This window comes from Neofelis nebulosa, chromosome 4 (assembly GCF_028018385.1).
Source record: "Neofelis nebulosa isolate mNeoNeb1 chromosome 4, mNeoNeb1.pri, whole genome shotgun sequence".
NCBI classification, from domain to species: domain Eukaryota; kingdom Metazoa; phylum Chordata; class Mammalia; order Carnivora; family Felidae; genus Neofelis; species Neofelis nebulosa.
In genome coordinates, this window is record NC_080785.1 from 114114807 (window position 1) to 114130902 (window position 16096).

The 16096-nt window shown below is 50.4% G+C and overlaps 1 protein-coding gene across 2 annotated transcripts in view; it reads right to left on the bottom strand.

Moving 5' to 3' along the window:
* The window catches only part of WNT7A (Wnt family member 7A), an 80964-nt gene that overhangs the window by 46031 nt on the left and 18837 nt on the right, over positions 1-16096 (bottom strand). For both annotated transcript variants that reach the window (XM_058725855.1, XM_058725854.1), the window contains exon 2: positions 13310-13536. In XM_058725855.1, coding sequence (XP_058581838.1) covers positions 13310-13406 — 97 coding nt within the window. In that variant the 5' untranslated portion in view covers positions 13407-13536. The remainder of the gene's footprint in view (positions 1-13309; positions 13537-16096) is intronic.

Sequence of the window (16096 nt, forward strand, 5' to 3'; positions counted from 1 at the left end):
AGGCCACCCACCTACAAACTGGCCACAACTGGACCCAAGTGTCCTTTCTCAGCCCCACCCACCTCTCTTCCTGGCTCCTCGTTGCATCTGGAAGCCCACGGTTAAGAGAGATTCTTTTGGCTTAAGGCATGGATGCTTATCAAAATGCCTTTATTTCTGTCAAGAGATGCCATTAGGTTATCAGTTAAAACCTATCAACAAATAATTTATAAGACCCATTCAAGTGAGATGGCTTGCTAAGCTAAGAGCCGGTTTTGATGGCAGGGAGGAAGTAGAAAAGGATTCCAGAATCTTAAAATCTCAGGCTCTCAAGGTGAGAGGCCATGTTACACTGCATCCATCCGTGGGATCTTCCTGCACCCATCCCATGTGAGTAACGCCTTGATTTATCAGTGGGGAAACTGAGGCTCAGAAGAATGACTTGCCCAGACAGAGCCAGGATGCAAACTTCGAGGTCACATGCTATCTCCAACCACTCCAGGGCAATGCCCTACACCCTGGCCATTCTCAGGGCTCCCAGGACAGCCCGTGTCTCAGCTGCTTGGGTGATTTCCTGAAGGCCACCTTGTTTGTCTCTTATGAGGCATCTGCAAGAGTGCATTTAGGGTGTCCGTTTATGACATCCTATGCCCAGTGGCATAGTTCATCATAAGCATGGCAAAGTCATAAAAAGCTTATTATTTGAGAGGCTCTTTCCTAAGCACTCAATATAGATCAACTCAATCCTGGCAACTGCCCTATGAAGTATGGACCATTACTATCTCCATTTTACATATGGGGAAACTGAGGCCTGGAGAGGTGATGCAACCTGCCAGGACTTAAACTTGGCTCAGCTCCAGAGTCGGACCCACTCTCCTGCCTCCAGGTCATGACACCCACTCAGTCCTCCTGACCCCGACCCAGGCACTTTCCCAGATCTTCCACATGGAGTCACTGAGCAGCACACGCTGGGCTTGGCCACTGCTGACCACACGCCCTCCAAGAACAGACCCACCCCCTTCTGCCTGGAGAGTCTACCTGTCTCTCCTACCCCTGAGCTGAGGAAGAACCTCCATCAAATCTCCTGGACCAAGCCATGTGCCCTGTGCCATCACTCCACAGATATTTCTTAAGCACCTGTCACGTGCTGGGGCCTGGGGATACCGACAGGAGAGACTCAGACATGGCCTTGCCTTCATAGGGGAACAGACAGCACGATCACATCATTCAGTGGCAGCTGAGGACTCTGAAGAACATAAAACAGGGCAGTGTTGCTAGCCGGGTGCACCGGGGGTGGTGCCTTTAGAGCTCAGAGGAGCCAGCTACGCAGCTCTCTCTGTGAGAAGCCTGCGTGATGACCCTGACACAGAAGAGCCGTTGGCAGAAGCAGGAGAGCCGGGGGCACAGGGGAGCCGAAGCTCTCAAGGGCGGTGGCAGGTTCTGCTGGCTCCACCATTCTGCCCTGCACAGAGGCATCCTCAGAATCAGAGAACAGACTCCCAGAGCCGCAGACGTAAATTCCTCCTGGAATGATAGGTTCATGGAGTCCAGGAGACTTGCCCAAGGTCACCAGTGACTCAGCGAGACTAGGGGGACTAGAACGAGGCTCTTCTCCTGGCTCCCAGCATGGGGTCCCCACTCTCACCTCCACCACATCCTCTTTAACTCTCAGGGCACCCACATCTCCCGGTAAACTTTCCATCCAGAAGCCCAGGTAACTAACTGGCTTTAGCTCAGAACTTGGATACGATGGAGCTTATCCGTCCTTCCTCCTCTCTACTCCTTATTCGGCTGGGGGGACCCTGAGCAAGGGCTCTGCCTCCCCGAATCTCAACTTTCCCATCTGTGAAACGAGAACCACCAGGAGGACACTGCCAAGTTGCCATGAAGAGTAGTGCACCCTCTGTGTAAAGAGCCCAGGCCCTAGGAGGTGCTCAGGCAAGTGTTATCACTGAGGTGAACATGGGGAGCCCGAATGGTGCCCTCCACACAGCCCAGCTCCATAACGATCCCGGTGGGTACAGAGGAAATAAACTGATGACCAAGCCTGCCCGAAAGATTCCATTCCACCGCCCTGTGCAGCCACCGTAAATGGTTTGCACCGGAATATTATCTGGGTGTATTTACGGTATCTTACTGGAAACCACAAAGTGCATTGTATTTTTTTTTCTTTTGCTATTTAAAGCCAATGGGTCAGAGAGTGAGCAATCTGCAGTGACACGGGCTGAAATATATGATGATTTGGAAAATATACAGATGGAAAAAGGTTGCTTTTGCCAGTCCCGTGGCATGGCAGCTCACAGCCCTTCTGGGCTCAGAATGCCACATCTGGCTGTCTCCATCCAGAGGAACTAGAGAGCTTCTCGGTGAACAACTGGAAGAGAACTGGGGGTGCTGGGAGTACATGTCTGGGCTGAGCCTGGCTAAGATAATAGCCCCTTAGAGCTGGAAACTGGGGGAGGGGCATGTGCAGGCCCCCAGTCTCCACCCTTCTCTCCTGCCTCAGTTTCACCTCAGGGTCTCTCTTCTCACTGGGCAAAGCCAGTGCATCCTGCTGACCGTCCACGAAGGGTCAACATCTGCCCCTTCCTGCCTCCATGCCTTTGCACGTGCTGTTCCGTCAGCCTGGACATGGTCTTCTTCCCATCTGCCTGGTGAGAGGCAGGTGTTTTCAAAGCAGGGCCCTGGAGGCGATAAATCTGGTTTCACATTCTGGTTCCACTTCCCAGTGGCAGGACCTTAGATAGTTCATTGACCTCTCAAGGCCTCAGTGTCCTCCTTTGTAAACTGGGAATATAGTCACCTTCTTAAGGTCGCTTGGGTGGTTAAAAAACCAAAGCACATGACAGAATCTGTCAATCCCTTATTCACACCTGGTAAGGGATCAATAACCAGTAGCTCTTACAAGATGCACTGTTGGTTAACCAGCTCCAGTGCCCCCTCTCTGAGGGAACTTCCTGATATGCCCCTCCTTCTGCTTGTGGCCTAGCACCTTAGCTCTCCTTACTTGGTGTTGAATTGAATTCTGTCTCTTCCCACTAGATTGTGGGGAGCTGGATTATTTATCTGCGTAGCCTCCATAGTTGAATGAGTGAATGACAGTGTGTGTAAAAGCGTGTAAGCATGTGAGTGTGTGTGTGTCTGTCTGTCCACCATATGAAAGCTGGAAAGAGAACATTATAACAAAAGACTCATCTCAAAGAATAGTGTCAGGAGAGCTAAAACCCAGGATGAACTGAGGCTTGCAAAAAAAAAAAATGCAAAGGAGACAAAAAGTCCTTTGTTAGCTGCGTTCTAAGCAAGAATAGGGAAAGAATAGGTCTTTCGCTCAGGCAAGATGGCGCATTGTTAAGAAATGGCAGAAAGTGGAGCTGGCCCGCCCCTTGCTTCTGTCTCTCTCACTCACTGGAAAGGCCTTCGAATCCATCCTTCCAAGCAGTCATTAGCTCACCAGACATGTGCTTTGGCTGTTTTCACAGCCTGAAATGGGTAAAAAGACAGAGCCATTTGTGTGAGGCACGGATTCCCAGACCAGCGGGTCACCCTGCTCTAAAGAGTGCCACAGGAGCAAAAGCCTAGAAGTGCATTAAAGTCATCCGGTGTGCAGACACGGGAGGGTGGTACTCCCCTCCCAGGGCCTGGATCCTAGGTCATCTGTGCCCATCCCTGGAAAAATTCCGGCAGGGGAGTACCAAACAGGAGGTCGTGAGTATCTGGAAAAGAATGCAGCCGTCCCGCATGTCGGGAAATCACCATTTCTTTGTTGACAATAATGCTGGGGACAGAGCAAATTTCTATATGTGCTAAGAATGTGATTATCTTCCCACATCCTGTCTCTCCCCTGACACAAGGGAAAGAAATTCTTCTGACAGCTCCCCTCCCAGGCAAAGCACTGGCGGACTGATTCATGCCCACCTCTCTCTCCAGCCTCTTTCTGCCCTCCCTCCCCCACACCCTAGAGTCCAGGGTGCCCGGATCACACTCCGGACCCCCTGGCTCTGGGCTGGGTCACACCTGCAAGCCTCTCCTGATGGCTTCTCCCCTGCCACAGCCTTCCCCCCTCTAGTGTGGACCAGCCCATCACAGATGACCCCTGCAGGCAGCCTTCTGTGCTACAGTCTACCTGCCTAGTGCCCTCTCCTCTCCTATGAGATCCCAGAGCACATTTTCTGCTCTGATGTTGCTGTCTGTCCCCACCAAACTGTGAACACACTGAAGGCAGAGCCATTTCATCAGTCTACCACACAGAAGATTCTAGTAAATATCTGTGGAACCGATAAACGAATGAATGGCGGACACACGGTGGGGCAGGGGGAGCTTGTGGTGTGGGATCCCATGAGCATTTAAATTCTAGAAATTCAACCAAAAGCACCTAAGGGAAAAATAAATAAAAACACTGTATGCGTGGGAACGTAAATTGGTGTAGCCACTATGGAAAAGAGTATGGAGGTTCCTCAAAAAATTAAAAATAGAATGATCATATGATCCAGCAATCCCACTTCTGGATACATATCCAAGGGAAACAAAATCACTCTCTTGGAAAGATACCTGCACCCTGTGTTCACTGCAGCATTCCTTTCAATAGCCAAGATGTGGAAACAACTTCAGGGTCCATCAATGGATGAATGGACAAAGAAAACGTCATATATGTGTGTGTGTGTGTGTGTGTGTGTGTGTGTGTGTGTATTTTATGATATATACATAAAATGTGATATATAAATGGGATATATATATATGCATATATGTGCACACACACACATATACATGTGTATATATATATATATATATATATATGAGTGGTGTTTCTTGTGGGGTGGGGGGCAGGGGGTGCCTCTGCAGAGCATTCTACCAGATGGTCAGTGAGTCCAAGGTCAGAGATGAGTGGGTCCTCCAGAAAAAGCCTGCTCAAGCTGCTCTCTTGTCTGTAAGACTTTTCAGGGCCTTTAATATGCTGGTGGGCATTCTGGCTCCCCCAAGTAGGGAGCTCCCCAGTTTGTCATCCAGGGAGCCCTCCTATGTTTCTCCAGAGACGCTGGTGGAGGAAGGGAGCGGGTGGACAGTATCATTCTGCTGAACAGATACTGGGAACGCGTCTTTTTGAATCATGCCATGGGGAAGGGGTCTTCCCTAGGCCTTGACCTAATTAGCATGTTTACCCCATTTGAAGCCAATGCAAAGGTGGAAGGGAGAGCCAACAGAATGCCGGGCTAAAACGGATTAAAATGAAAATGTGCGGGAATGAATGTTCAGCCTTGTATTGAGGTCAGAATGAAAAGCATCCACTCACACAACAGAGGGAACAGAGTGCTTCCTGTGTGCAAGGTACCACCGACCTGGGAGTCAGAAGATAAATAAGACCTGGGCCTTGTCCTCAAGGGCTCAGAGCAGCTGCTGGCACATAAGATAGAGAGGAGCTCCGGGGTCATGTGTTTCTTCATGTGTGCCCTGAGCACCTACTGTGTGCCAGGCCCTGGGTGGGGCATCCCAGGAGAAGATGCTTGACAGGTCTGGGTTCCATGGACACCCCCACAGTCAGGGAGAAGATTGATATTGGACACATCTTTGCAAAAGTAAGCAATGTCCCTTCTGAAGGTGGTAAGTGCTGTAAAGACATCAGAACAGATTGACCAATCTCAGGCTGGATAGTCCAGGAAGGCCTCCTGGAAGAGGTGGCATTTGGGTGGAGACCTGCATGATGCTGGAGCAAGCAGGTTACCTGCCATCTCTTGGCAGCTGCTCCCTTTCACCCTTCTCCTCTGCCTCCTCTCCAGAGGGAGCTGAGGGCGGATGTCTGCACCAGTACCCAGGGAGGTCCCCACATCCTCTGGTGCCTGTCTGTGGTCACCATGCCTTCCATGTACCAGGCGCCATGTCAGAGGCCTCCGTCTGCTTCCTCACAGAGCTGCCTTCTGGCCCAAGGCAGAGATGATAGCAACATCACAACTATGATTTCCGGAGCACATCCTATGTGCCAGGCGCAGTTCTGAATGCTTCGTGGGGACTAAATGATCTCAGCCCATGGGACACAACCTATGGAGCAGACACTATTATCATTGCCGTGGGGTCAAGGTCCACAGCTAGTAAATGGGGAAGCCAGGAAAAGAACCAAGCGGGCAGTCTAGGGGCTGAACTGTTATACAGTGCTGCACAAATGAGCAAATAGGGAATATGCCCTGGAGTAGTGAAGTGATACGAAAAATCTGGCAAGGTAAGGGGCAGATAGGGACAGGTGGTCGACGCTACCCATGGGTGTCCTCAATGGAAGGACAAAAGAGCATCCCAGCAGAGGGGACAAGGCAGGGCAAAGGCGTTGAGGTGAGAGGGGCTTTGGTATGCTTGAGGGTGGAAAGAAAGGCAGAGGGGCTGGAGATGGAGGGGAGAGGGGGTCTGGGTGCAGATCACAGGGGTCTGTAAAGAACCAGGGGGCCTGCTGGTATTTTATTCCTGGAGGAACAGTAAACCACTACAGGGTTTTGCACAGTGAGGGGGGGGGGTGGCTGCCATGATCAGAGCAATGCTGGGAAGATGCTACGCCGGATGGCTGTGCAGCTGGGGAGGCAGGGGTACATGAGGAGGCTGATGTAGCTGTCTGGGCAACAAGTCTCTAAAGATGGAGGTTTTGAACCAGGAGGTGGTGGTGGAGCTGGTGAGAGGTGGACAGACTGGCAGACACAATTCACAGGTAGAGTCAAAATGGCGAGCTTAGATTAGCAATTGCACCGGTAGCCTCTCCCTATTCTTCTCTGCATCTCCTCACTCTGTTGCACCAAGAAAAAAACCCAGTGCATGCATCCCCAATTCGTTGAGCTCATCTTCATCTGAGATGGGCATGTGAGCCTCCTGGGAGGGACAAAGGGATACCTTCTGATGGCCCTAATTTACAGGTGCCAGGATTTTAAATCCTGCACAACGTTGCCACGCAACTCCCTCATTCTGCAGATGGGAAGACTGAGATAGGAGAGGTGAGGTACTCTCTCAGAGTCCTCAGCAAGGTAGTGGTGGGGCTGGAATGGAAACCTGGCCATGTGACTTTGATCCCAGTGCTCACTTGGTTGCCACATGGCCCAGCAAGACAAGGTTCTCAAATACATGGCATCTTCGAGAATCTCAAATCTGGCAGGCTCACACAAGGAGAAGAATATCCCAGCATCAGGGAACTCTCTACCCATCTCAGCTCTGCCACAAAACAGCCATGTGATTTTGGTCAGCCTCCGCCTCACTCAGAGCCTGAGATGAAGGTAGACAGACCTCCTGTTGGGGGGCAGATGAGGCCATACATGAGGAAGGGCTATCGCAGTGCTTGGCCCTCACAGATCCTCAATGAAAAGACAAAAGAGTGAACCCCACATGAGCCACCATAGCCTGGGGTGCTATCTGATCCAGCCTCACTCCCCTGCACCATGACTCAGTACTACTACCACGACAGTCAAACCTGAGGCAAGAACACACAACTGGATGGAAAAATGGGTAAAAAGCATGAACAGGCAACTCACAGAAGAGTAAACATGTAGAGCCAGTAAATATAGGAAGAGAGTTCACCCGAATTACTTCTCAGGAGAATGCAAATCAAGACGACAGTGAGAAAGCATTTTATACCCAATCCCTAGGCAAAAATGAAGTCTGGATAATTCCAAGTGTTGCAGAGGCTGTGGATCAACACTGCTGGCTGGCAGGAGTGGCACCTGGCGCAATCACTGTGGAAATCAGGTTGACATTCATACCTGTGACTAGCAATTCCATTCCTCTGTATGCACCCAAGAGAAACACATGCACATGGGCCCCGGGAGGCGTGAACAGGGAGGCGTGTGGTGGCAATGTGACAATAAATGCTTAGAGGCAACCCAGATGTCCCACAACCAAAAGCACAGGAGCATAGATTAGAGTCTATTACCCCAGCTAAAATTAATCAGCAACAGCTAAAGGAACAACGTGGATGGGTTTTATTACTAGTGAGTGAAAAAAATAAATTCCAAAAGATTGCGTATAGGATGATGTCTTTTCTTTATAAAATTAAATAGAACTAAAACCAAATAATTTACTTCTGGGGACTATATCAATATGATAAAACAGACACAAACAAGCAAGGAATGGGAAACCCATGGTTCAGAATAGAGAACATATGGCTTGGTGGGGAGAGCAGGGGGTGGGGAGAGCAGGGGGCGCACAGGGATGCTCACAGGGGTGGATGTAAATTACCCATTCTTGTTCTAGATGTTGTGTTGGGTGCTGGATTCAAGGGGGGGGGGTTCACTGTATTATTTCAAAAAAGGAAAAGGCTGAAGGGGGAGAGGTGAATGCCCTCTTAAGCCCCCAAGGGCCACACTGGGTAGCAATTGATAAAACCAATGTGGAACCACTATTGTGGATTCCAATAGTGTAGATTCCAATAATCCCTGGCATTCAAGACCCCTGAATAGCTGGCCTGCAATCTCATCCGAGACTTCTGACCCCCTGCATCTTGAGGCTGCAGGGCCTTGTCCAAGATCCACTTAGCAATCCAATGTCCACATCTTTGCCCCACGGTTCTCTCCGCCAGGGATTGCATTCACTGGTGAAATTCTTCTTACCCTTGAAGACCCAGAGCAAGGGCCATCTTCACTGTCCAGTCCACTTGTCTCACCTTTCACTGTCCAGTCTCACCTCTGAGCACCCACCACACCATCTGTGCCTTTCCCTAAAGCACGAACCATTCCACAATCTGCTTGCTCGTTGTTATGGGCTGATTTATGTCCTCCCCAAAAGTAATATGTTGCAGCTCTAACCGCCAGTATTTCAGAATATGGCAAGGGGCAAGATGTATTTGGAGGTATGACCGTTAAATCAGTGATTAAGTTAAAATGAGACCATCATGGTGGGTCTTAATCCAATCTGACAGGTGTCCTTGTAGGCAGAGGAGATTAGGACATAGAGACATCAAGGGCCCGCGCACGGGGGAAAGATCATGTGAGGACACAGTAAGACGACAGCCATCTGCAAGCCAAGGAGAGAGGCCTCGGAAGAAATCAAACCTGCTGACACCTTGATCTTAGACTTCCAGGCTGCAGAACTGTGAGAAAAGGAGCATCTGTGTCTAAGCTGCACAGCCTGTGGTTCTTTGTTACAGCAGCCCCAGCTGGCTGATGGACCCGTGAGCGGTGCCTCTCCCCCAAGAGACGGTCTAGGTGGGGCTCCCACGTCTGGCCAACAAAATCACTGCCGCCCTCGGCCACTATGACTGGTTTGGGATGGACACATGACCAAAATTCAAGCCCAGTTAGCTGATCCAGTCAGGATGAACCCTAGGACTTTTGTAGGTGCAGCCAGAGAAAGGCTAAGGCTCTTCCTTGCAGTTCTAGAACCTGGAAGCTGCAGTGCTGGCACTTGAACAGCTATCTTGCCTCCCCAAGAAGCAGCTGTGGGGTTGGTAGAGGCCAACACCATCTCTGGTTCAAGCCATTCAAAAATTAGCACCATCCCTGACTTTCCAGTGACTTAGGCAGACATAAATTCCCCTTTTCACCTTGAGGCGGCTTGAACTGGGGTTCAGTTTCTAGCATCCCAGTGGCCTTTGTCTGGTTCACATCCCTGGCCCTCTCCTGAGATCTATACAGTAAAATCTGGAACATTCAGAAGGGGAGACAGAGCCATGAAACGCAGAGCTGGGGACCAGAATGGAGGCTGAGGAGGCAGTGGAAGGCGAGCCTTTTGGTCCTGGTCTCAGCATGGGATGGATAACTATGCCAGGGGGTGGCTGCCCACCCCAACGTCAACGTTCCTCTTCCTCCTCAGTCACAGATCCTTAGCTGGTCTCATAGCTACTCTGAATAAAAGACTACACTTCCCAGCTTCCCATGCAGCTAGGTGTGGTTATGTGACTGAGTGCTGGCCAATGAGATGTAAGCAGAAGAAGTATGAAGGGGGTAGGCCAGGAGGCTTCTGGGAAGTCTCTTCAAAGACAACGTTTCCTGCCATCCAGAGTGCAGTCTTCATGGCCAGAGCTCCCAAAATCAAAGACTACACGCTTGATGCCTCACCTACAAGCAGCCTGTTGGCTGGCCATTGACAGGAAGAGGCAACCCCATGAGGGTAAGAGCACTGATGAAGAGCCCAGAAAGATGAAATCTGAGGCTTACTGCTTGGTGTCTTTAAGCAGGATATGTTTATACGTGAGGAAACCAAGGCTCAGAAGGGATGTGACTTCTCAGACCCAAGGGAGGGTCTCATCTTGGCCTCCTTTTCCTCTCCTCCACTGCCACCACCTTACAACTTCCTGGCCAGGGTAATGCCTTTCTAAGTGGCCCTTGAGTCGTTGGCCTCCCTCCATCCTCTGCAACTCACTTCCAAAGCAGATCCCCACAGCTATCACTCAGGCCAGAGCCACTGTCACCTCCTGTCTGGAAGACTAGACCAGACTCCTAACTCCCAGTGGCGCCTCCACGGTTCATTCTGTTCCCAGCAGCTACAGCAATGCTGCTAAATTCAAAGTCGGATCCTGTCATTCTCTTGCCCTCCATTCACTGGAGTAAGACCCAAACCCCTGATGTGGCCTGAGAAATGTCACACTGTCCAGGTTCTGGCTCCTTCTCTGACCTCTGAGACATCCTCTTCCCCCTTGTTGCTGTACTCCAGCTATACCAGGCCCCTCACTGTTCCTCAAACTGCCAAACACATTCCTGCCTCAGGGCCTTTGCACATGCCATTCACGTTGCCTAGCATGCCATTACCCAGAACTGCCATAGCTCAACTCCCTCATGAATCTAGAGGCCTTCTTTGACCAAACAGGCTGGAACAGCAGCCTCCAGCCATAGTGGGCACTCAATAAATAATTTGGTGAGTGTATGAGCTAATGAATGACATAATAAATGAATGAATTTTATAGCCACCCATTAATGAATCTTCCAGGATTGCTGTTAGGCTGGATCATATGATGTTGCCATTTTTGCAGGCCAAAAATCATTGAATAGTGGCTATTTCATACAGTATGACCTTACTTTGGCAGCTATGCCATTGTTCAAAATTCTCCAATTGCTCCCACTGCCTAGAAATCCAAACTTCTGAGATGGATGCCACACACCTCCTGGCCCTGGCTCCCACTCCCCTTCCAAGCCTGTGAACCTGTTGCCCTAGCATTGCTATACTATCATGGGGTTTTCTTGGGCTCTTCTTATTGTTTGAATTCCCTGAGACCACCCAACGTGCAATGAATTCCCTCAATTCTACAACTCTAGCCAGCGGGGGGCTGCTGGACAGTAGGGGCTCCGTGTACCACAGCCCTCCAATGCACCCCAGCAGGCACTACTATAATGGCAGGCTAAGGGCTGGCTATTCCAAGGCTACAGGCTGTGCTGGCATAAACCCAGTCCCAGGAGACCATGTCCTTCACTTTTGTTGGCCTTGGACAAGTCCCTTCTGAGCCTGTTTCCTCATCTGTAGCATCTCATATGTCAGCGAAACGCGAGTTTAAAATAATGCCGGAGTCCAGGCCTGGTTCCCAGGAACAGGGGGCTGGAGATGTGAGCAGGAGACGGCAGAAAAATCACAGGTGCCAACAAGACAGGGATTTCAGCGACCTGAATCGGAGTCCCAATTTCGTGTGAGCAGGGGGCAGCCCACACGCTCTCTGGGCCTTAGTTCTCCACCTGAAAAGTCAGCCCTGAGGTAGGGAAGAGGGAGAAGGAAGGGCAAGTGTTGCAAGGCAAAAGTCTAACCATGAAGATGTCAGAAGGGCACACAGGTGGAGAGAGGCTCTGCAAGAGGGGGCCGACATGCCCCCCTGCCAACCTCACCATGATGCTGAGCTCTTTCCCTCTCAGGTATGAGAGTAGCAAGGGCCTACAGAAGATTGTGACACAAGACCTGCTTAGGACCAAGATGATACTGTTCTTCCTTCCAAGAAGGAGGAACGAAACATCCAGCGGTGGATGTGACAGGGGAGCCCCAAGCCTCATGGAGCCGGCGATCTCAGTGGGTGAGGAATGATTCAGACGGTGCCGAGTGCTTGGCCGATGGGCTGCAGCTTCGTAGTGAGAGGGGACTTTAGACACCCGTGATCAAGGGAGGCCCCGGGTGGCCCAGATGCCGGGAGGGAGAGATGCACAGAGAAAAGGGGCCCCGGTGCTGCCTGTGAGAAGGCATCTGAGGCAGAAAGAATGCGTGGTGCTGGGGCTCCAGCACAGGACCCGGCGTGGTATGTTTGGGAAACAGAACAAGCCTGGGTGGGCAAGGGGGGAGGGGCAGATGGGGGCAGATGGGGGCGTTTTGAAACGAGAGGAAGCCTCCATGGAGTGTTGAGCAGAGAAATGATGTGATCTGATTTTCATTTACAGAGGAGGACCCTGCCTGCAGGAAGGTCTGCAGGATAGTCAGGGGGCAACAGGATGATGTGGGTGCCCGGGAGCCCAGCTTTGTGACCTGAGAGGGAGGATGTCAGGACACAGAAAAATGGCTGGATTTGGGATGGATCTCATCAGTGTCCACTGAATTTGCTGGTGTTGGGGCTGAGGGAGAGAGAGAACTCAGGAGTGCCTTTAGAGCAGCCCGGCAGGTCGGCTGAACCACTCCAGCCCAAAGACACTTGAGGCTGACTTATTTTCAGGGAAGTTCACAGCTTAGCAGCGAGCCTGCAGAATTCCTGGCCCCCAAGCAAGACACACACCATGACATTTTCCACAAGTGCTATGACCAAACCCCTTTCCACCAGGTTTTTGTCACAGTTGCTTTGAAAACCAAATGTGTGGCCTGACGCTTTGTGCGTGTCTGTCTGTATACGTGTGCAGGTGCACGTGCACGCTCGTGTGTGCATGTCCAAGCAACCCACAATCCCCACAAATCGCAAGTTACCAATGCAAATGCACACAGTGGCCTGGTGGGTCACGTAAGGGGACTGGGTGGTAATAGGGAGTGGTAGGGACCATGGCAGTGACTGGCCTGCCCTGGCTCCACTTGAAGAAGCTGCATTCTCAGTCTGACCCCATTATAACTATGTACACACATGTATAAGTCATCAGATCTGCTGATTTTTTAAAAGAAGACAGAAATTCATATTTCTAGGCAAAACAGTTTTTTTTTTTTTAATTGGTCTTCAATTTAACGAAACAGCAGAGTGCTATATCAGCCAGTTAGCATTCAGGCCACTGGTTGCTGTTTTTCAACTTTGCCATAAATGATTGGGGTGATCTGGATTCAAATTAGGAAGCCAACCCTCACGAGGAGATCTGAATTCAAGTCATGATCCCATATTAGGGAGCATTCCCACACGGGGCAGGTGAGAGGGTCCTAGAGGGCTCCTGGAGGGATTGTGGTCTCCCACAGCCTGTGAGACCTTGCCTGAGGTGTCTGGGTGAGCACATACCCACTTTGAGCTCCTTCCCGAAGACGGTGCGCTCTCCCAGTGCAGAGCAGTTCCAGCGGCCATTGCGGAACTGAAACTGACACTCGTCCAGGCCCATTTGTGAGCCTTCTCCTATGACGATGATGGCGTCAGGACGGCTCTGGCAGATCGCCCGCTGTCTGGGAGCCAGGCCTGGGATCTTGTTACAGATGATGCTCGCGCCCAGAGCTACCACCGAGGAGAAGCCACTGGAACAGGGGACACAGAGAGAAGGAGTGTTAGGCCAGCAAGGTGGAGGGCACGGCTTGCAAGCCCTCCCAGTGTGGCCCTGGCCACCGCCTCCCACTGCTCCCAGCAAGGGTCCCAACTTTTTGACACTGCACCCCCAACCCACATTTATTCATTTTTTTATTCCCTATCGGCACTTTTGAAATATATATATATATATACATATATATATATATGTATATATATATATATATATATACATATATATATATACACAATATCAGTGAGGCTTGATTTCCTTTTAAGATATACACACACAAAGACGATGTATGTCACAAACATAATGTGCACAAAAGAAGTTGCCCTTGTATTTATGGTTGGGTTCAATTGAGATGAAATTTAAAATCATGCAAAATACAACCTAATATTGTCTAGGAATCATCTCTATGTGGTAAAACTGCAAAGTCAAGCCAGGGAATGGTAACTATAAAGTTTCAGGCAGCAGGTTGTCCATACACAGACATTCATTTAAAAAACGGGGCGCCTGGGTGGCTCAGTCAGTTAAGCATCCAACTTCAGCTCAGGTCATGATTTCATGGTCCGTGGGTTCAAGCCCCGTGTCAGGCTCTGTGCTGACAGCTCGGAGCCTGGAGCCTGCTTTGGATTCTGTGTCTCCCTCTCTCTCTCTCTCTCTCAAAAATAAATAAACATTAAAAAAAATGTTTTTTAATTAAAAAAACCCCACCCAACTGCTTGTACATGTTATATATACTCTCTGGTATGTATGTATGTGTTCTGTTACAAACAAAATCTTTAAAAAGTAATTGTAAATAGAAGTTCTATTTACATAGAACTTCATGCCAACAGAGCATGTGTATCCCATTCTAGGCATGACCCACCTAGAGGATGCCTATGACAGAACCGTCTACAGTTCCTATGTTCCTGACTCATTCTCTACACAGATACGTCTTGGACCCCTATCAAGTGCCAGGCACCATGCTGGGACAGAGGCAACAGCCTGCCCTCCAGGAGCTATGGAAGGGACTACACCCATTTCAAAATGAATAAAACAGACCATTGCAGACAGTGGTGGGCACTATGAGGAAAGTAAATGAAGACACTGTGATGGCATTTGGGGGGTGGTTGGGAGGGAAGAGAGAGGGCCCACTTTAGCTGGGGTGGTCAAGGAGGGCCTCCCTGGGGAGGAGCAGAGCAGCAGGGCCTGAATGGCCAGAAGCCAGCCATGGAAGAGTAATCTGGGCAGAGGGAATGGCAAACACAAAGTTCTGGGAGGGGAGCAAGCTTGTTGGGATGGCTAATGAACAGAAAGAACCCACAGAGGCTGTTGCCTCAGGCTCAGGGAAGGGGAGGGTCTGGGGAGAGGATCTGGTAGAGAGTAGAATTTTCTCAGGTGCATCAGGACGCACTGAAAGGCTGAAAGCAGGGAAACCCACAGGATCCCCTCCCTCCAGCCCCACGGGGGCGGGGGTGGGGAGGAATGCAGGATGCCAGGGCAGGAGAAGGGAGAACAGACGGACGGGTAAGAGGGGTGGTGTCTTAGCCTTGGCAGCAGTGGGGGAGGCTGCAGATGGGGCTGACCAAACTTGCTGATGGACTGATTGAAGGCAGAGCTGAGGGGAGGGATGGGGTAGGGTCTGAGGGAAAGACAGGCATCAGTGTGACTCTTGGGTGTCTGGCCTGAGAGTGGGGCCATTTCCTAATATCAAGATAACCCCAGACAAGCTCCAGTGGTAACCCTGCGATGGTGCAGGTAGCCCTCCCTTTACACAAAGATGGTCCGCACTCTGGAGCTTTTAAAGAGAAGACCTCACCCCTGATGCCTCACTCTGGTTATAATAATAAGAGCTTCCATTTATTGAAGGTCACTGCCAGCCCTGGGCGAAGTGCCTCACACTTTCCATCCTGGGGCTCAGCTACAGGAAGTTGTTCTGGAATTGGAATTTCTTAAAGCGAGGCTCTGTGTACCAGTGGCCCAGGAGATGAGGTGATCCCACTCCTTTCCAAGCACATAACAGACCACTCCTGCCCTCTTTCCCTTCATTCCTTCCTCACACCAGCCCTCTTCCTGCCTCAGGCTCTTCCTCCCTCAGGTCCTTACCCGTCCCCTTCCCTGGAATCTCTCTGGTCCCCTGAGATGTCCAGGCTTGGCTTCTTGCCATCATTCATGTGACTTCAAAGGACACCTTCCTTGACCACCGCAGCTAAGGGAACCTGCCTCCACATCCCGCCCCTTATAACTTTCTACCACAGTCTCTGTTTTGTTTACTTAATTCTCTTTATGACTTACGGTCTTCTGAAATGTTTTAAAATGTGTTTGGTTTTGCGTGCCCACTTTGTTCCCACTTGTCTTATTAGACTGTGAGCTCTTCGGAGGGGCATGGAGGCTGTCTGCTGGTTCACTAAATGGCTACTGAATGAATGAATTATGGAGCTTCAAAAATATCACTCAGAATAAGTACCTGTGTTCAACACAGCAGGTGCCCCCCAAATACGTGCTGAATGAAGCAGTGAACTTTGGCAACATCCCTACCATATGCCAAGGCAGTGTGGCCGGTGCTG